Raw genomic sequence first — 19777 nt, 5'->3', positions numbered from 1 at the left:
CCAGAAAAGTGACAGCCTGCATCTTTCATATAAAATCATAATTCATAATTGTTTAGGTTGGAAAAGACCTTTAAGATCAAGTCCAACCTTTAAGATATTTATTCATTGAACAGCACTGTTATTTCAGGATACTTAGATGATGTTTCATAGGAATGGCAGCAGCTTTGCAGTTGGCAGATTTTTCTGAAAATGGCAATATTTGGGCTTTGTTCCAAGTCTCTGCTGGATTATATGATATTCAAAAAACAAAGTCATGTTTGTGATTTGGAAAAGTAAAAACATGGGTATTAGTAAATGAGTAAAAAATTAGTGCTAAAGCAGAATGGGGGGAATTACAACAACACTTTGGTTATTAACGGAATAACTGATACTGAATTATCATATCTTGACTTTGTTCCTTCAGGAGAGCTCTTAGTAATTTTATCCATAACTTAGGCTGGAAATGGACAGTGAAATGCAGTAATCTTGCAGAAGGGACTGCACTGTTGAGTAACAGCAGTTGTTGAATGCCAGGATTTACTTTTAAATAATGTTTGCAGTGTGTTACTAAGATTTCTCCCTGGTCCAGGTAACAGCTGTATGAAAATACAAAAGAAAATACTAAAAACTGTGTGAGGAAATGTCCTGTTGTGGCTGTAACTGTGGGATCTGCTTCGCTTGCAGAGAGAACCATGAACCAGAGCGCCTGGGCTTGAACGGCATCGCAGAGACCACAGTGGCCATGGAAGTGACATAACCTCCAAGCAGTGTCCCCAGCTGTGCTCATGGTGTGCTCCTTTCTATTCCAACTGAATGCAAACACAGCACTCTGTGGATCACAGAGAACTGAGCTAGACCTGAATGGACTCCAATTATATCGTGTATTAAGTCGATATATAATGTAAATTTTGTAAAATTGGGAAAATCACTACCTTGTAAAATAGTTTATTTGTATCATCAATATTATTTCTGTTACTTGAATAGTAGATATTCATCATCATGCTTTTGCACTTGAATTTGCAACTGAATGGATTAAAAAATAATTCTTTAATGGGATCATGAGCATGACATGGGATCCTGCATCACTTGTTTAAACTATTTATTTTGCCATGTTTACATTTTGTATCTTGTACAAATAAATGCAACTTTGTGTCTAAAAAAAAAAGTTAAAGATTCATAGCTAGGAAACAAAATTCTTGTAATTTTTTTCTAAAGGAAATGTAAAGTTTTCACTTGGTTCATTTTGTTTCACAATTTGACTAGATGGACTTTTTGGTAAATACTTTAGTGGCATTTCACTGTCAAATATGAAGTTCAAGGCAAAATAGTATTTTCTATTACTGTGCAGGGGAAAGGGATGGATCGATACATGCAAATTTAATGTAGTAACTCACTTTTCCATATATTTTGAATGTATATTTCTATTTATAATACCAGTTTATAAAAAATAATTACACAGGAGAGGAAAAAAAAAAACCTGACTAGGAAAATTATGCATCTGGCACATCTCCAATTGTGCAGATCAGAGAAAATTTTCACCTTGATGCCATTTTATCCGAAGACTGCTTATTTTAACCGGCTTTCAAACTGTACCACACCACATAAAGGATATTTTACCAGGTATGTATTGCATTCTATATCATTGCAATAATTCATTATTGGATGTCTAGCTATCGAGCCATCCCAGGTGGTGGGGGGGGAGGGAGGGTTGTGGCAAGATTGTCTTTTCAATTTTGGAGAGTTTTCCTGTGGCTACAAGGCAAGTAACGGGTTGGAAAAAGTCTGACTGTAAGCGTTGGACACCTTCGTAGTGTAGTGTTTTAGTGACTTTTTTTATACGGTTCTTGTACATTAGATACGTGTAGTGGTGTTTCCGAATGTTTGTTTATGCACTAGTTCAGACAACTTTCCCTGTTACTTGTTCTTGATAAGTGAAAACTGCAGGGAAATAAAAATACATATCAAAACCTGGCCATGGTGCATATGTGGTTATTTCACAGTGTGCAAGCAGGGACGGCAGGAATTCTGGAAGCTCTGGTGATCCCAGCATATGCACTTATTTCCAGAAGGTTGCAGATTATGGGATACTTCTGTGGTAGGGGGAGGGATGGGCTGGGACCTGAGACCTGGGAAAACAGTGAATGAGAGTTTCTTGCCCTGCCAAGGAAATGGGGTGAATCATTTCTGCTGTTTTCTTCTCCACACGTGGGTGTTTCTGTATTGCAAATCCACAAGCACTGAGGTGGGAAGGAACCTGGGGATGTTGTTTAGTCCAGACCCACCCTCCCAGGAAAGTCAAGATGTGCTTTGCCTGTGTCATGCAGTCAGTGTGTTTTCCTTCTTGGCTTTCTGTATAAAGAACTATTTTTAATCCAAGCTGTGTTTAAACCTGCTTTTATCGTATGTTGTGCGAGTTAACACTCCTGGCAGCTAAAAACACTTGCAGAGCTTTAAATCCTGGGAGCTCGTCACGAACTCAGATGTCTAAAATTACCTGGCTTTTGCTTAACTGATGCTCTATTTTTTTGTTCTATATGATGTTTGCAGGGAGAGGTGAGGATAGATTATTCCTGCTGGAAATAGAGGAACTCACGGCACTGCCTTGGTCAGGTGAGGGGTGGTGGCAGCTTTGGGGGGGCACCTGTGGCTGCACTGTGCCTTCACTGGGCTTGCTGCTCCCTGAAAATTCTTCTTTATCTGATCTTTCCAGGCTTTCTGTAGAGCTGGACTCATTTCAGGGCATGACTGATAGTCTGAAGTATAAATGAGTTATTTTTTTTTTCTTGGGAAGAACTGTTGGAAATTTGAGTCTGTAAAGAAAAAAAATTATTCTCCTTGATATCTAGAAATAACCTTGCGTCACTACCATCCCCAAAACCCTTTGGAAGCTTAATGAAAATGGGAAGTAATTTCCTCTGCAGATTGAAAGCTGTACACTTAGCATGGACTCTTCTCACTACAAAGATCATTTTCAGTGGATCATTTTCAGGGAAAATTGGCCAGAAGATGTCTCTAAGATTGCTGTGTATCTCTGATTTCATGTAGTCTAATCCTCATCTAATTACTTAAAAAACCTTTAGCTGGAGCTTCGAACTTCTAATGGATTCTGGGCAAATGTGAGGTGCAGAGAAGGATTCCATAAACTCCCAAGGCTCTGATGGTAAGTGCCAGCTGTGGAATGGGTTTCGTTTAAAGGATTAGTGGTGTTGAAACCTTCTGTGAAGCAGAACTGGAACAGTCACTGCAGAATTTCTGTGTGCCTCAAGTGCAGGAAAAGGGGAGTGCTGCAGGCCATGGAAATCTTCATTAAAAAGAAGAAAAAAAGAGAGAAAAGGGAGGGAGTATTGCTATAAAATACTTTGTCCTGATCCCAGCTGGGAATGCCACGGACTGAGGTGGTTTTGTGCTGTTTACACATGTTGAGGATATGACATTGTTCAGTTTTAATTCCCTCCTTTGTGCATCTCTGCAGTAGGATTGGCATAGGGATTTCTGTTCTGTTGTGTATTGGGAATGTCATTCAGGTGAGATTGTGGAATCCTGGTTTGTCTACAGCAATTTCTCCTGGATTTCATGTCATGTGCAGAGTTTTAAATGTCAGGTACTAGAAAATGCTGGTTCTTTCTCTAATAAGATTTATCTATTTGTTTATGGACTGACTGGAGTTTTGGTGTGTGTTTAATTGTCATCCCAACAGGTTCTCCGGATTTGAGAGAAACAGTTTCAAAGCTCAATTCCCTGTTTCTGCTGCTTTGAGGGTTTGCAACATTCAGACTTTAATGGGAAAGACTGGGAATAACCTCAGTAAATTAAAGCAGGCAAACTGCTGCTTGGGAAAGAAGGAAGATGAGGGAGAGAGAATCTTTCCTAAGTTGGGTGAGCTGTGAAGATCCAAGTGTTTCCATCTGAACAAAGGCACATGGAAGTTCATTACTGCTGGTCCAAGCAGCTCGTTATGTGGGAAGCATTAGATGTGCTCCTTGCAGGACCCCAGCAGCAGTGCCTGGAGTGAGGGGGTGTGGAGAGCCCTACACTGGCTGGGTTGTGCCATCCTGCTGCAGTGACAGGACCCAAAATGCCATTCCCTCACGTGAGAACTGAACTGAATGTTTGCTTCTGAAGTGCCTTTCAGGAGGAAAAGGGAGTTTCAGGACACATTCCCTGTTTCCTCAGTGACTTGCTTATTTCCTAGTCACCTGTTGTATCTCTAAATGCAATCTCTGTGTCCTTTGGATGGTTTTTAATGCTGTAATCTCAAAAAATTAACGAAGAGCGCACATGTAAGTTAAATTCTACTGTGAATTTAACTCATTTAATCTGTCTGGATTGTCAGCCAGTAACTCCAGTTTAAACAGAAATAAAAGAAAATAATGTAGCTGGAATAGGACTAAAATCTGAAAACTAACAGGGAATAACATTGAAGGAACCCAAATCACTTTTAGAATCCCTGAATCCCAGAATGATTTGTGTTAGAAGGGACCTTAAACCTCACCTCTGCTAGAGGCAGGGGCAGTGCCCTTCCACTCTCCCAGGCTGCTCCAAGCCCCATCCAGGCTGGCCTTGGGCACTGCCAGGGATCCAGGGGCAGCCACAGCTGCTCTGGGAATGCTGTGCCAGGGCCTCCCCACCCTCCCAAACTTACAAATTTGCTGAGTGAGGGTAAGATTGTTTCTGTGACCAAGAACAGTAAAATCTTTTTAGTCCAGCCTAACTTCAATCCATGGGACCCTGGTTTAACTCCAACACAAGTGGAATTGCCCAGGGGAGGATAATGGAGAAGGAGGAAGACAAAAACTGAGGCAGAGACAGCGAATTTGTAACAGATAAATCTTTTTGTCTGGTGGGAGAGCACAACCTCTGCCTGCCCCCACTCCATCCCTGTGCTATCATACCCTGGCAACACGTTATCAATTTGGGAATGTCAGTAAAAATCACCGTGCTGTGCCTGACGAGCGTGGGGATCCCCTGGGGAGGGCAGGAGCAGCCAATGGAGCAGAAGGGCAGCGAGTGCCCGCGGCGCAGCCCGGCCGCGCTCCGCACGCTCGGCAGCCGCTCGGCCGCGCCCGTGGCACCGCAGGCGCTGCCCTGGGTCCCCCCTCCGCGCTGCCGCGCCCCGGGGCCGCGCTGCTGGCAGCTGCCGGGAGCTGCTGGAGCCCCGCGCTGCCTGTGTGCCCCTTCCCGAATTAATAGCGCTGCACTGAGCCCCGCCCTGGGGACAAGGGACGCCTCCTCCTGATGCTGATCCGACTCAACTCCGCGTGGGGGGTTTAAATCCCCGCTGTAAGTGACACCAGAAGATGGCATCAGCTGCCTGCGATGCTCCTTAACTCTTTCTGCATCTCTATGGAGCCTTTGTGGTTTGGGATTAGGTATTTTTTAGTCCGTTCGGTATTTTTATGGTTGCTTCATAACTTCCTATACCATAAAGACAATTATTTTTTTCCGAGGTACAGCCCTTTTATTTAGGTGATTTATTAACCCAAATGAAAAGCTGGTAACTTGGTAAAAATATTTTGTGTGCTTAGTAATGAACTGAAATGTTCTGCTGTTTTATACAGTGGTAAAATCGATTTATTTATTTTGGGCAAACCCATTTTTTATAGGTGGGTTAACACGAAATCTGTGACTGTGCATAACGTGAATAATTTATGTGGAGATTGAGATTTCTCTGTGTACTCAACATACATTTTTTAAAGTAAGCATATACTGAAGTGTCTTGCAAATCAGAAACAATTCCTGCCCAAGCACTTTCTCATGGAGCATCTTTGGAGTGCCACGGCCCCATTTCCACATCCAAACTTCTGTGGAGGTGTGAGAAAGGAACCCCCGTGGCCCCGATCCCAAAGAAATCCTTACCTGTCTGATCCAAGGAGATGCTGGGTCTGGGATAATCACCCTGAGAGTGTCACTTGTGCCGATCCTGTACATTTTGCTGCGGAATTTTTCCCCTGCCTGGCCGAATGTTCCTGCAGCCCCGTCCCTCCTGAGCTGGGGATGTGTCTCCGTGCCTTTGGTGATCCCTGGGGATGCAGATTAGATCATTTCTGACCCTCGGTTCCTCCTGGCTGCCTTCTCAGGACTTTCCAGCTCATTTTTGCCTGTTCTCCAACCTGCCTTTATTTATTTTTATTCTTGCTAAACACTTCTATGCTCTGCCTTTGCAAACATTCCCCGGTGCACTCTCAGAGTCTCCTGGTGTCTGTGGGACATTAACTGCGGGTGACATTTAAAATTGCCTTTTGTCACGGGGATCCCGCCCCTTCTGGTCCCTCCTGGGAGAAATCCTTTAGCACCCCTTTCCCCTGAGCCACATCTGAGCGCTGATGACACCAACATATCAAATTTCCTGCCTCTGGCCACTGCTGAGCCACCGGGATCAATGGGATGTGCATTAAAGCCGCTCTCCCTGCTGACAACTCGCGCCCCTGGCCAGCACTGGTGTCTGCTCCTTGCACGGAATTGTTCAGCACAGCAGAAATTCAACCTTGCTGCTTTCTCCCTCCCAGCTCCAAAGCCCATTCCTGGAGCCCAGAAGCAAGGAAGGGAAGCAGTGGGCTCTGTGCACAGGAAATGCTGAAATGTTCCCTCATTTCTGCAGGATCACCTCTGTCAGAATCCGTGTCCTGCTGTTGTTCAGGTCCTGTCCTCTCCCTGGTTTTCCTGCAGCCTCAACACCTTGGTTGTGCTGGAGGCTCCCCTGCAGAGGGATGGAATCCTGTCATTCCTTTATGATCCCAGTCCTTGAGGAGGGAATTTGTTATTCCTTTTGGAGAGCTCTGGTAGCTTGGGATCTTTAGTGAAGTGAGGTTGGCTCAGCTGGAGAATTTCTTCAGGAAAAATCAGAACTTGCTGTCAAACCATATCTGATCTGCCAGGGTGAGCTAAAACGGGGAGCTGGAGAACTTGCTGGGAAAGTGGGAAAAGGAGATAAGATCCAGGTTCTCTTAGTTTTACTTTTGTGGTGCTGACTGGAAGACAATTTTCCTATGTTCTGATGTAAGTAAGCTCAGAAAAATGTAACTCTGCATGGATTTCTTGAAAGCATCCAGCTGAAAAATGATATTTTTTACTGAGAAGGGAAAGAAATGAATTAAGGTGGCAGGAGTGAAGTATTTAAGCTCTGCTTTTCTGTATCTTCATGTTTTTACAAAGCAGGTTCCCACCACACTGTCCCTCACACCTTCAGGCACCCAGCCCAGCCTGGGAGCAGCTCACAGACCCAAGGAGGTGCTGATCACTCCCGAATCTGCCTGAAAATGAATGTTCCTACCAGGCTGCTTCACCTAATCTGGAAATAAGCAGTAAAAATAGCAGCTGGGTGACAATACAGAATTGTCTGCGCTCCAGACAATGTCACATTGTTTGTGACAAAACTGCTGGGAAAAGATGGCTCTCTGCATTCTTCCTGATGGCAGATTATACCTGCTCTAATAGAAAAATGGAGTTGTGCTTATCTCACTCCAAAATGAGCTCTTGATAATGGAGGAGAATAAGGATTAATTCATCCAAAGGGTTGTCTTTTATGACTAAGCCCCTACTTGTCATGACTAACAAATTTGCTATTCAGGGTAAAAGCTTGAAACATAAGAGAAATAAAAGGGATAATTGGTAATCCACGGGAATAAATCCCATTATGTAATAATATCTTATCACATGCTGCACATTGCTAACTCTCCCCCATGGAATTGCTTTTAAGAAGGGTGTGAGAGGCTTTGTAGCCAGCCTGCTCCTCACATCCACCTCAGGTAAGGACTGAAGGAAAGGGAGATCTCCATCAAAATGCTGGAGCGTTGTCCACCCTCATCTTAATTGTGTAGCTGAGGCTAATTGAATAAAACTCTGGTGGAAACCAGGATCAGGAGTTGCTGGAGCCTGGGCCGTGTCTGCAACTTCCCGGAGGACATCAATGGTGTTTGGATTCTTCTTTAAGCAGGAGATTCTCGTAGGGAGAAAATGATGGAGGAGGAGGAGACTTCCTTCATGGTATTTTAGACTGTTTCAAGTCATGTGAATGCAGGGAAATAAATGAGCCAGGAGGGAGAGTTGCAGGTGATTTTAGCAAGTAAGGAAGGAGCATTTTTAGGGCAGGAGGATGAGGACAGCACCCCTGATGAGGAGATGCAGGCTCCAGACGCTGCTTTTCCCAGATGCTGAATCACCGGCTGCATCGTGACAAAACTTCTTGTAAATTGAGCAAGGTCAAAGTGTTGCCCAGAGGCACCACTGCTTCTGCTTTTCCTCCCAGGAATGAGACATGGAGTGATATTCCAGGAAGAAATATCCTTTAACCTGGTTATAGATCCGGCTTGTGCCAGAGGCAAAGGGGGAGGATGCTGAGGGGGGCTTTGTTGGAGCAAATCCGGAGGAAAACCACGAAGCTCATATGGGAACTAGAGCACGTTCCCTATGGAGACTGGCTGGGAATGCTGGAGGAGAAGGTTGTGTGGAGAGCCCGTAGCAGGTTTCCAGTGTCTGGAAGAAGCTGGAGAGGGACTCTTTATGGGCAAGTGGAGTGATAGGGAAATTTTGTTCGGACAGATGGAAGAAAATCCTTCCTTGCGAGGGTGGGCAGGCCCTGGCACAGGGTGCCCAGAGCAGCTGTGGCTGCTCCTGAATCCCTGTCAGCGTCCAAGGCCAGGCTGGACACTGGGGCTGGGAGCAGCCTGGCACAGTGGGAGCTGTGGGACTCGCAGCAGCGGAAGATCTTCAGGGTCGCTTTCCCCGCACCCCTCCCCGCTGCTGCGGGGGGAGGTCCCCGCGGTGGCCGCGCAGCCGCGCCCGAGCGGGGCCGGTCCGGGGCGTGTCCGCGGGCTCTGAGCGGCTGCGAGGGCTCCCGGCCCCGCCCGCCCGGCGGCCCCAGCCCCGCCGCTGCCGCACCTGCCCCGCGCAGCCCCGGCGCCCGCCCGCCGCCATGGCGGACCCCGCCGAGTGCAGCATCAAGGTGATGTGCCGCTTCCGGCCCCTCAACGAGGCCGAGATCCTGCGCGGCGACAAATTCATCCCCAAATTCAAGGGCGACGAGACCGTGGTCATCGGGGTGAGTCTGCGGCATCCCGCATCCCGCTGCCGCCCGCGCGGGTGGGGCGAGCATCCCTCGGCGCGGGGCGAGCGTCCCTGCTCTCGGGGCGAGCATCCCTCCCCGCGGTGCCCGCGCCCGCCGGAGCCCCCCGGGCCCTCTCCGCGTGTCCCCCCCATCCCATCCATTGTTCCCGCAGTGGCCGAGCGGGATTGGGGAGGGGGCGGCGCTGCCCGCTTCCCTCCCCCCCCCCCCCCCCCCCCACGCCGGGGCTGCCCCCAACCCACTGGCCGAGGGGCCCGGGGGTCCCCGGGGGTGGCGGGGGTCTCGGGGGGCCCGGGGGGCGCGGGGGAGCCGCGGGCTCGGGCGCTGATGTCATGCCGGGGACTGGGCATGCTCGACTGGGGCGGCCGCCCGCGCCTCCGCCGCGCCCCTGCGGCAGCCGCCGGCACCGAAGTTATCCCGGGGCCGGGAGCCGCATCCCGGGAGCCGCAATCCCGGGATCCCCATCGCCGGCAGCGCCCCGCGGCCGCACGGCAGCCCCGCAGAGCGGGCGGTACCCGCAGAGCGGCGGCGGGACCGCGCCGGGCAGCGCTGCGGGAAGCGACCCAAGTTTGGGGCTTTTTCCGCGTTTAAAACACTAAAATGAAGCCAAATCGCCCCCAGCCCGCAGCAGCCGCACGGCCGGCCCTGCGCGGCCCCCGCGCTCTGCCGGGGCTCGGCTGCTCCAGAGGTTTAGTGGGAACAAAGGGTCGGGATGTGGCCGATCCCAGGGCTCAGCGTAGCCCAGCATCTTCCCTCTCCCTCTCCCAGCGCGGGTCCCTCGGAGGGGCCGCGCTCAGAGCCCCCGGTGCCGCTTTGGGTGGGGGTTCATGGGCGCTGCTGGGGGCCTGAACGCAGATTTTTGGTTTAGTGTCCGGCCAGCCTGGGCTGTGGTGCTTTAGTTCCGATTTGGTCATCTGTGGTTAAACCAGTAACGTGCTCCGTATGATGATAAAGAGACCCTAAAACTAATGGTCAGCACAACTCCTTGGACGGTTTGTTAAAATTCTTACCAAAACCTTGAGGTCATCAGAAACTTCCCTCCTGAAAGTTGCCGAACAGTTGCAAGGGAAAAAATTGGTGAATTACGAACATACGCAGTTATTTTTTTAATATTAAATGCCCTCTGTCCTGCCAAATTAATTGTCTTTCTGTGAAGGTTAAAGCGGTGGCACCCCCAGCAGCCTGTTAACAATAGAATAATCAAATTGGTTATCAATCTTGGCCAGCAGCAGAGGGCTGGATTTGGCCAACAAATATTGGGAGGGAAAATGTATCTGTACCATTGGATGTTTAAGAAACCAATGTCAGCACGGTCCCCTCCCCCCCCAATAAATAAACCCTCAGACATGTTAAAAGCAGATTAAAATACAGCTCCTGTAAATCCTTTAACAGCGCTGTGTTTTGAAGAGGAGTTCAAAATTCTCTTTTCCCACTCCTGATGTGTCTTTGTCCGTAAAGTATCTGTTGTCTGGGAAAACAGTAGCTGTGATGCTTTGGGCAAGGTTTTTGTATCTTGCAGGTGAGAGTAATTCCTTTGGTGGGGGTAAAAAAAAGGAAAAAACAACAGCAACTTTTAATTTCCTTCCATGGAAGGTAAAAAAAATAGAGAGAAGCAAGGAAAGTGCACGTATTGATTTTCATGGATATTTATTTTACGTGGATATTCAGGTTGGCAGCTCATTTTGGGGCGTTATTTGCTATCTTGAAAACCAAGTCAGAAGCTTAGAGTTTGCCTTCCCTTCTTAAGGCAAAAATTGTAATTATTTAGGATTTTAATCATCTCAGCTAATGCAATATGTCCTCAAATCCAGCTTCTGTTTCCCAAGGAGGAGCCATCAGCTGGAGTTCTGGGGGAATAGCTGTAGTTTGGCTGAGTGGAAGGGAACATAAAAACCTTCCCATATTCTTTGTCCTCTTTATTTGCAGCCCTGAGCTCGCTGGGCTCTGGTGTAGCTCAATCCCCAGTGAATCCCACTGCAGCAGGAGTGGGAAGCGCTGCTGGATTTTATTATTTTTATTATTTTTATTATTATTTTATTGGTTTAGAGTGGCTGCTTTGCTCCAACAAATAACGCCTGGCAGGGGCAAGGAAGGAATCCTGATCCGTGGGAAGGCACCACCAGAGCAGACTTCCTTCTAGGAAAAGCAGGATTTCAGTCTTCACAAGCTCTTAGGAGCAAAAATAAACCAGGACCAACCACTTTTTTTGTGTTTTACTATAGCATTTGAAAACACTGCAATGCAGCTTTTATTTTTGATCCGTGGATTGGAAAGAGAAGGGTTCTGTTAAGATTTAAGAAACCAGACACAACTATCAGCTTCCCCCCAGAGGAATTATGTCACCACGTAAGAAAAAAATAAAATATAACTGATTCAAGGGAACCATCTATTTTTTCTTCTTTTTTTTTTCTAACTAGTAAGTCTGAATAAATTTATTTCTTCCCAGTAAACACGGGGGAAAAAGCTTTCTTCCTGAGTTTCCCACTGTCATCTCCTGTTACACTTCCCTGGGGCCTTGGGCAAAGAAATTGCAGATCATGACTTGGTGTTTGTGGGAAGGAGCGGCCAAGAGGGAAAGTTTAACCACTTAGGCTGAGTTTCCCTGGGCTGGGACTGGGGTTGTGTGGGTCAGAGCTGCTCCTCAGGGAAGCCCCGGGGCAGTGTCCTGACTCAATTCCGACGGGATAAATCCCTGGGAGTTGGGATTTGTTTTGTTCTCTGTTTATTTGCTGTCTCCCGCCCATCTCCGGGCTTGTGGAGGGTGAGAACGTCTTACCTTGACTTTTCCTTTGCTTAAATCAGACAAAACCCTCCATGCTTCCGTTCTGCCAGAGAGTTTAAAGCACAAAAAGCCTTTTAGGTGAATCTCCCCTCTCAGCAGGGCAGGAAAAGGGGATGGGGGATGAATCCAGGGCTTTATTCTGTGGTTGGCTGCCCAGGAGTCTCACCAGGCTGCAGCTTCATTTTCTCTCCCTGCTCCTCTGCAGCCTCAAGGTGACTCTCTGATTGATTGTGTTGGCTGACATACCTAAAAATGCATTTTTCTAGCTGGCTTCCTGCTCGTGGGAGAGCGTGGAGCTCTTTGCTGGGCTGGCAAAGGGAGGCAGCTCCCGGTGTGTGCTCCTGTCCTGTTCCTCTGGGTGCTTTTATTCCTGAGCATCTGGGAAGGGAGGATGCACAGAGCCTCAGCACCTGCTGGGATGCTCGCTGGTTTAGGTTTGTGGCAGAGAATCCTGCCAGCCAGCCCTGGTGTAAAATATTTAGGAATTTAGTTGTGGAGAGGTTGTTGTTTTCAGCCCCTTTATTTTTTGTCTGGAGCAGCCGCTTCCTTTGAGCGCGGGGCTGTTCCCAGGCTGGTGGCTCAGGAAAACATCTCCTGTTAGGAAGCTGAACATCCAAAAGGCAGCTCGGGAACCTCATGTTGTTCCCAGGAAGGGATAAAAGGCTCTTCATTGTGGCTGTCAGCTGCCTTTGGCGCTGCGGCGGGAGGGATTTGTAAAGCCCGGCTTAGCAGGAGCTGCTGAGCTCTGCAGTCCCCGCGTGCTGCCCGTGTCAGGCTCAGGCACAGCCTCCCCCTTCCCCTCTCTGCCCATCCCGGGGGGCTCCAGCCCCTGGGAAATCCAGGAGGCCTCCGGGATCAGTGGGAGGCTCCCCCAGGATTGTGCTTTACTCACACGGGGGAGATTCTGTTGTCTCATCCGTGAAATATTCCACTTAAATAACTAACGTGCCTCAAAGCAAACAAAACCATCACCTGATGCCCTGCCACTCTGCCGTGGTCACTGCTGTTCTGCAGTGTCATATTCCATGAGAGGAATTCCTGTGCAGGGCTGAGAGTTGGATCATCTCTGTGGGTCCCTTCCAGCTCAGAATATTCTGTGAGAGAAAGGAAAACAAAGATTGATGGCTGATTCCTTTCTGAGCAGTGCTGTGGTTTTGTTTTCTTTTCTTTTTTTAATACTTTGTGCTGTAAGTGCATTTTGGGATGTCTTGTGGAGAGATTCTCACTTATTTTCATCCCTAAAATATTTGGATATGCTTTATCTTTTGTTCCATGTATACCAGTGAAGTCAGCAGAGTTTGTGCTAGTGAAGAGCATGTTCCAAAATCCCTCCTGTACAGAGATCTCTGAGTGCTGTTAAACAGTTGTCACTCTGTGGGTAAAACAGATTAAAAAAAAAAAAAAAACAAAAATCCTTGGGATAACAGATAAATGGTGAGTTTAAAAGAAATAAAAATTTAAAAACTGCCCTGTGCTGCTGGGGTTGTTTTTTTTGGTGCAGCTTTTCCCAAAAGCCAAGCGTCCATCTCAACCCCCGAACGCACATCCCCTGTGCCTGTGGAGGGTTTGTTCCTACAAGTGACTTGTGCAAAAAGCTCCTTCTGGATGTGAGATGGGAGGCTGTGGCCCCAGGGCTGTCAGTGGATTGTGGGGTGCTGTTCTCCTGGCAGATCCCATGTTCTGCAGAGCTGCTCCTTGCTTTGCCTCCCAGCATCTCCGGTGTTTTCCAGCTCCTCTTTTCCGGTGAGGACCGAGTGAGCTTTGGCTGAAAGCTTCTGAGAAGGACTTTTGGGATACAAATACCTGGCTGAGCATGGAATTCCTGGGGAATTGGTGTCTTCAGACAGCTGACAAACACTTTGTGGGAGCTGTTTGTTTCAGAAATGTCCCCCCCCCTTCCTGCACACCCCAGGATTTTCCTGCAGCCTGGAATAACGTCTGGACCCCGCTGCCTTTCCCCATTCCGTGGAGGAGCTGAGCCACACTGTGCTGTGCTCATCCCCTGTGGCTCTGGTGCTTTCAGGTCAGACTATTTCCAGAGCTCTGGCTCTGGCTTTTTGCTTTGGGTTGACGTTGCTCCATAGGTACCTCGGGAAGAACCAGAAGCCTGTGGATCACGTTGCTGCTCATTTGGGAAAGAGCAAACACAGGGTGATCCCACTGGGTCTGGATGAATTTTCTGTTCCCTGCAGAAGAAACGATTTCATTTCCCGAAGAACTGGTGTGGCCATTCAGGGAGCTGCTCCCAAGCTTGATATTTGCAGATATTTAAAGAGTGGCTGTTTTTTTAAGGCAGTTCCTGTGCTCCACACTTATTTTTGGGAGCTTGTGTGGAATATTAGAATCAGGGGCCTGATGAGATGACTGAGGAGGGATTTGGGTCTGTTTTTACAGTGTGTTGGGACAGGATGGAACTGTTCTGGTGCTGATTATCAAGAAACACATTTATTTCTTGTGGCAGTGAGACTCCCAGAAAGCACCGAAGCAGATGTGCAATATTACCCTGCCACAGTGGCAATGGAAAAAATCTGTGTTGATGAGGATTTCTCCAGATATTCTCCTTTTCCACCATGCCTTTGTCTAATCCCAGAACCACAGGTTATTGGGATGAGTGGCAGCCAGTTCAGCTCCTGGGATTCTGTTGGAATTGACTCAATTTTGTGAGGTGTTCCCAAGACAGGGATACTTCACAAAAAGGTTCAAAGCGAAATCCTTGGCTGCCTGGCCCATTCTTGCCAGGTTTAAGCCACTTCTGAGTGGTTCGGGACAGGGGGTTGTTTGATTCTCCTCTGAATCCTCAGCTGTTTTCCTTCTGGAATGGACATTCCTGCTCTTCCAGGCTTGTCTGTAAGTGCTGAACTGGGGGCAGGTGATCCAGCACAGGTCAATGTGTGTTTCATGGGTGAAGCTGCCCTTGTGTTTGCTTTTCTGTTTTCTAAAAGAGCGGTGAGAACTCAGATGTGAAAATGGCTTCTATTTATTGATGGTGCTGCTAGAAAGATGATTTACTCAAAATAAAAAGCATATTTCCTCGCCCCGGCAATTTCCCTTTTGTGTTTTCTCGGGGCATCTTTTTTTCTCTTTTCCCAATCCCCTCTGGGCATCCTTCTCCAAACCTATCCTGTCAGAAATACGGATTCCTACTTAAACCTTCAAAACTTAAAGCACAGGTGATGGATTCCAACAAGACAAATTGTCAAACCACAGGAAAATGAAGTTTCAAGCCACTCTGTGTTGTCTTTTCCCCTCCTGCTGGATGCCTTTTTTTGGGACCAGAAGGTTTAAACATTGAGCATCATTCCCACTTGTCCCAGTCCTTTTCCTTCCCCTGGGATGCACCAGTCAACCACTGGGGCTCGGATTTGTTTTGGCAAGTGTTGAGGCTGGTGCAGGGAGATTTGGGGTTATTTGGGGCAGTCTGGGAGCGCTTGGTGTGCTCCACTGGAGAGGATTTTTCCCGAGGCTCCCTGCCCCGAGCGTGCAGGGGAAGCTCCCGGGGGGTGACGTGTGTTCACAGCTCCCTGCACTGGCTTGGGGCTTCCAACTGTGCCAGAAGAATAAAGCTGTTCAGAAAGGGAAAATTAAGGATGCAGTGCTGCTTGTAAGTCTTTAATATTGATCTGCTTTTCTCTGGGGGAGTTTCTGTGAGAAAAACAGGCTTGGGAGGAAAGATGATTTCGTTTCGTTTCTCGTGACGGTTTCAGCTTGGCTGCTGACAGCCTTGCTATTATCCTGGGTGTCCTTCCTGTTGTCGTGAAAATTACTCACTTGGGATTTGTTTTCTTCCAAAATTCCTTGTTCTGTGCTGCCTAAGGTGTCTCCAGGTATTGCCATGTATTTCTTAAAACCCCACATTTCCACCTCAGCTTCCCTGGCTTGGGGCTGTCTGGCTGCTGAGGCGTTTTTGGTTAAGTCCTGGCTGGTTTAGCTGAATGCAAAAGTGTATCTGGAATTTGGTGTGAATCTTTTCCTCAAAAGATCCCTTCTGGACAGGGGGATTTGCTTGTGGCTTGTTTTATTTTTCTTAACATCTGCAGGGGTGTTCTTGTGTTTGTTTTTGTTGGGTTTTTCAACTCCCAAATACTCCCAACTCCTCCCAAATACTCTCAGGCTCTTTATTTTCCCTCTTTTGCTTGATTTGGTGCTGCTGCAACCTTTTAAAACCCAGGTGTGCAGACAGAGAAGTGGTTTGGAGCTGCTCAGTAATTGTTTGACACTTTGGATTTGGCTGAGGTGTTGCCAATGTTTGTTTTTCCAGCTCCCCTGGAAGGTACACGTGGGATAATGGCGCTTGTTTGTGGTTTGTGAACTTAATTCATTTTTATTGGATTTTGGAGTGTGAAAACATTGCATATTTATATAATCCCAGCAAAACAAAGCAAGCACAGCAGCAAAAATTTGCCTCAAAATATCCAAAATGGGATCCTTCACAGCCTTAAAGGTGTGGAGTCACAGGCATGGCATTGCTGATGGATTCCTGCTTTTATTCATCCATTTCTACAGATTTATGGCCTCTTTGGTTCTTGGCTTTTTATGGAAAGTGCTTGTAATTGTCATCAGATTCCCATTAAAATATCAATAATTGGTCACAGAACAGCTTCAGAAAATGCCTATTTCCCAACTGTGAGACTGAGTCTCACTAACACCAGGAATGTGGGATTTTTTTTTTCCCCCATGAGAAATGAGTATCCAGAGACAAAAACTTAAATATTTAATAGTAGTCTTTGCTAAAAGTGATTCATTTTTTCAGTGCCTCTCTCTCTCTTTCTCTGCTGAGAGAATTCCTTTTTTCACTACCTAGTTATGATGATGGACAGGAGATGCTCTTGGATGGTGTAAAAATCATTCTCCTGGCTCAGGGAATGGAGTGAACCTTGAAAAGCTGGGGTGGTTTTGAAGCTGCTGTAGAACATTTCTCTTCCACGAGGAGGATTTGATACCAAAACCACATTTTGTTACACGTTCAATAACCCCAAAGGCCTCCAACACCTTTTGGCAGTACAAAATATTCCCAAATTTGCTGAGATCCTGTTCCTATGGCAGCATTTTCCAGTCAGCAAAAGATGTTGTGGCAGCTCCTGAGCTGAAGACCTGTGCTTCTGAGGGGTGGAAGTTGAATTTCAAAGTCACACTGATACCCAGGAATCATCCTGGCAACTAAATTATTCCCCCACTTAGCAAAGGCTGAGCAGGAGAGCGTTCTCTGGATTGGGGTAACTGGGTTAGGGAGTATTTTTAGCCGAGCTGTTACCAGAAGTCAGGTTTTTCTGCAGCTGTAATCTCTTTTCTGCCTGCACAGCCCTCCTGCACTGCTCCATGCTCTGTATTTAGGCCAGCAGGGAGATGGGAGCAATGCTGCTACTTCTCACAGGGCTTGGTCCTGTGGTTCACTGGGTGAGGATCTGTGCCCTTTTTTGTTCCTGCACCCCCCTGTCATATCCATCCTCTACCTCTCTCTCCCTTTACATCTCCTTTTATTTTGCATTTCTATTCTCCCTCTCTCCTTTATTACTTCTCCCCCCCTCTCCCCTTTTATCTTGCATTTTGCTTGGTCCTCTCAGGACCTCTCCCTATGCTTTTTGTATTTTCTTCCTGCTTTCTGGCTCACCCATAAATACCCAGTGGAAAACTGCTGTCACTTGGCTTGATTATTTCTCACTTTATGGTATCTCTCACAATTTAACTTCAAAGCAAAACAGTTCAGCGCTGCAAACGAATCTTAAAAGCAGAGTTAATCTCACTACATGGGAGCATGTGCAGGAACATTTTCCTGGAGAAAAATGTTTGCTTATGTTGGTGATAGAGGATTTATTCTCTCCGTGGCTTGCTTTGTGTGCGGCCCAGATTTTCTGAGTATTGTGGAGTAAACTCAGCCATAAACTTCAAACAAAGCTGTTGCCAGCACAAAAAACTTATTTATGTGCCTTGTGTGATGCTGGAGCTGTGGGGCTGTGCAGGAGGAAGGTGGGAATGCTGGGGGGAAATGGGAGCCCCTGAGGTGGTTTTATGGCTGGGTGTGTGCCAGAACGGGTCAGAGCGAATCACTAAATACGGGATTCGTGTTTTACTTAAAATGAACCATTCTTTGTTGTTCTGTAGTAAATCCATGTGCTATTTCACCAAAAGCAGTGCTAGATAAACATATCATTGCTCCTGGTGCTGCTGTTAATCCATTATCCTCAGCAGAGCTTGGATTTGGGCTGTTTGGGATGCAAACTTTGTATGGAACTGAAAAAACCTGGATTTGACTTCCCAGTGACCTCAAGCATCGGCTCCCTGTTTGTGCAGTGGAAATACTCCTTGCTTTTCTCTGATCTGTTGAAGGTTTGGAGGTTTGAATTCCAGATATTTCAGATTTTTGGGACTGTGAGAGCTGCTTGTGCACACTTCAGGCTGGTGTTGAGAAAGTCATTTGGGGTTCTCTGCAAGGTGAGAGCCCGAAAGCTGCAGCAGCCGTGGTGCTGCCAGTGGAGGTGGGAATTCAGAGCAAATTGTCCTGTCCTGGAGTGGTGGAGAGAGGCACCTGCAGTGCTTGGGACCTGGAGCCCCTTGTTGGTGTGTTGGTTTTTGTTTGGTTTGGTTTTTTTCCCTTAAAACATTACCAAATGCTGAGGGGGGCTGGAGGCTGAAGTCCTGCAGAACGGCTTGTGGCTTATCAGGAAGAGCAAGTGCTTATGTTAATCAAAAAAAAAAGCTTATTAAATCATCCTGTTAATGATTATTTGCACCCAGTTAATGATGATTTGCACCTCCTTATCCCCTGCTAGTTGCCAGCCCAGTGTCTTGCAGGTTTGGCTTTGTTTCTGCTGTAGAAAAATCAGAATAAGAGGCAGGGTTTACATAAGAGCCAGCAGGTGCTGTGTTTACAGGGCTGTCATTTTACAGGTCGTGGTGCTTCCCTCCTCTTCCCTGTCCTGGTGTGTCAGGAAGCAGCGGCAGAGCTTTCACTCATGGCTGGAAGAGTTTAACAGGATCAGAGCCTCTGGAGCTGGGAGGGAACGGGGCTGCTCTCTGCCCTGGGAAAAGTGCTCAGGGAATGCACTGCTAAAGCTGCTGATGGAATTACTGCCAGATAATTCCGGCCTGTTTGGGGATAATTTAGCAGAAAGTGGGGCTGCTCTGCTGATCTCATTGCTGTGCTGTAGGAGATGAGCTCTCTGCAGGCTGTAATGCCTTGCTTGCTGCAGGGAGAGCACAGGAAGGGTTATGAGCCAGAAAATCTGTTCTTGCTCATAAAAAGCCCCCCAAGAAATTACCAAAGAAAGTCCAAGCAGCTCTTTGTCCTTACTGAGTTCCCAGGAGGGGGGTGTGTTTTGTGTGTGTATTTTACCAGCTCAGAAATACCACTTTCCTTCACATTCCTGCTGTGAGGGTTTGGGCTGCAGTTGCTGTAGTAACACATCCAGCACCCTTTGCCAGCTGTCCAGGGAAGCACAAGGTGTGTCACCACCCATGCCTCAGGGTGGGACAAGCTGATGGAGATGTTCTTCCCACCAAATGCAGAGCCAGCTGCAATTCCCCTTAAATTTTGATTTAGATTTAAACAAATCTGAATTTCTTGATGCTTGACTTTATCAGCGGTGGATTAATTTACCAAATTATTAAATATTCTGCTTTCCTCCTGATAACTGGTGCGGAAATGGAGGAAGCAGCAATTCTGGTTTGTAACATTTTTGTGATGACTTTTTGGTCTCTGCTTGTCTAATTGCCTGATACAATTTTATTAACAGGGATAGGATTGCTGAGTGTCACCAAACCAAGCACTGCAGTCATCATAGCCCTGCTCCCACAAATGCAAATGTTTTCCAAACAGCATTGGGGGGGGTCTCTGCTTAGCAGTTTCCTATTTAAGGTTTCCTAGACCCTGCTACATCAGGGAAAGAATCCTTATTTTTTAAAAATTTTACTAAAATTTGTAGTTTTGTTACCATTACCTGCTCCCCAACTGCTTGTTC

General features: G+C 47.2%; 2 protein-coding genes across 3 annotated transcripts in view; both read left to right on the top strand.

The window, feature by feature from the left end:
• Positions 1-1950, top strand: part of EPC2 (enhancer of polycomb homolog 2) — a 35435-nt gene extending 33485 nt beyond the window's left edge. For both annotated transcript variants that reach the window (XM_042041182.1, XM_042041183.1), the window contains exon 14: positions 664-1950. In XM_042041182.1, the coding sequence (XP_041897116.1) occupies positions 664-736 (73 nt within the window). In that variant the 3' untranslated portion in view covers positions 737-1950. The remainder of the gene's footprint in view (positions 1-663) is intronic.
• Positions 1951-8833: 6883 nt separating this feature from the next.
• Positions 8834-19777, top strand: part of KIF5C (kinesin family member 5C) — a 54270-nt gene continuing 43326 nt past the window's right edge. The window contains exon 1 of the mRNA XM_042041054.1: positions 8834-9016. Within this exon, the coding sequence (XP_041896988.1) occupies positions 8891-9016 (126 nt within the window). The 5' untranslated portion in view covers positions 8834-8890. The remainder of the gene's footprint in view (positions 9017-19777) is intronic.

This window comes from Corvus kubaryi, unplaced genomic scaffold (assembly GCF_017639235.1).
Source record: "Corvus kubaryi isolate FWS band 111438036 unplaced genomic scaffold, C.kubaryi_AGA036_p1.0 37396, whole genome shotgun sequence".
NCBI classification, from domain to species: domain Eukaryota; kingdom Metazoa; phylum Chordata; class Aves; order Passeriformes; family Corvidae; genus Corvus; species Corvus kubaryi.
Note: the sequence above shows the minus strand (reverse complement) of the source record. Positions and strands in the feature narration are given on the sequence as shown.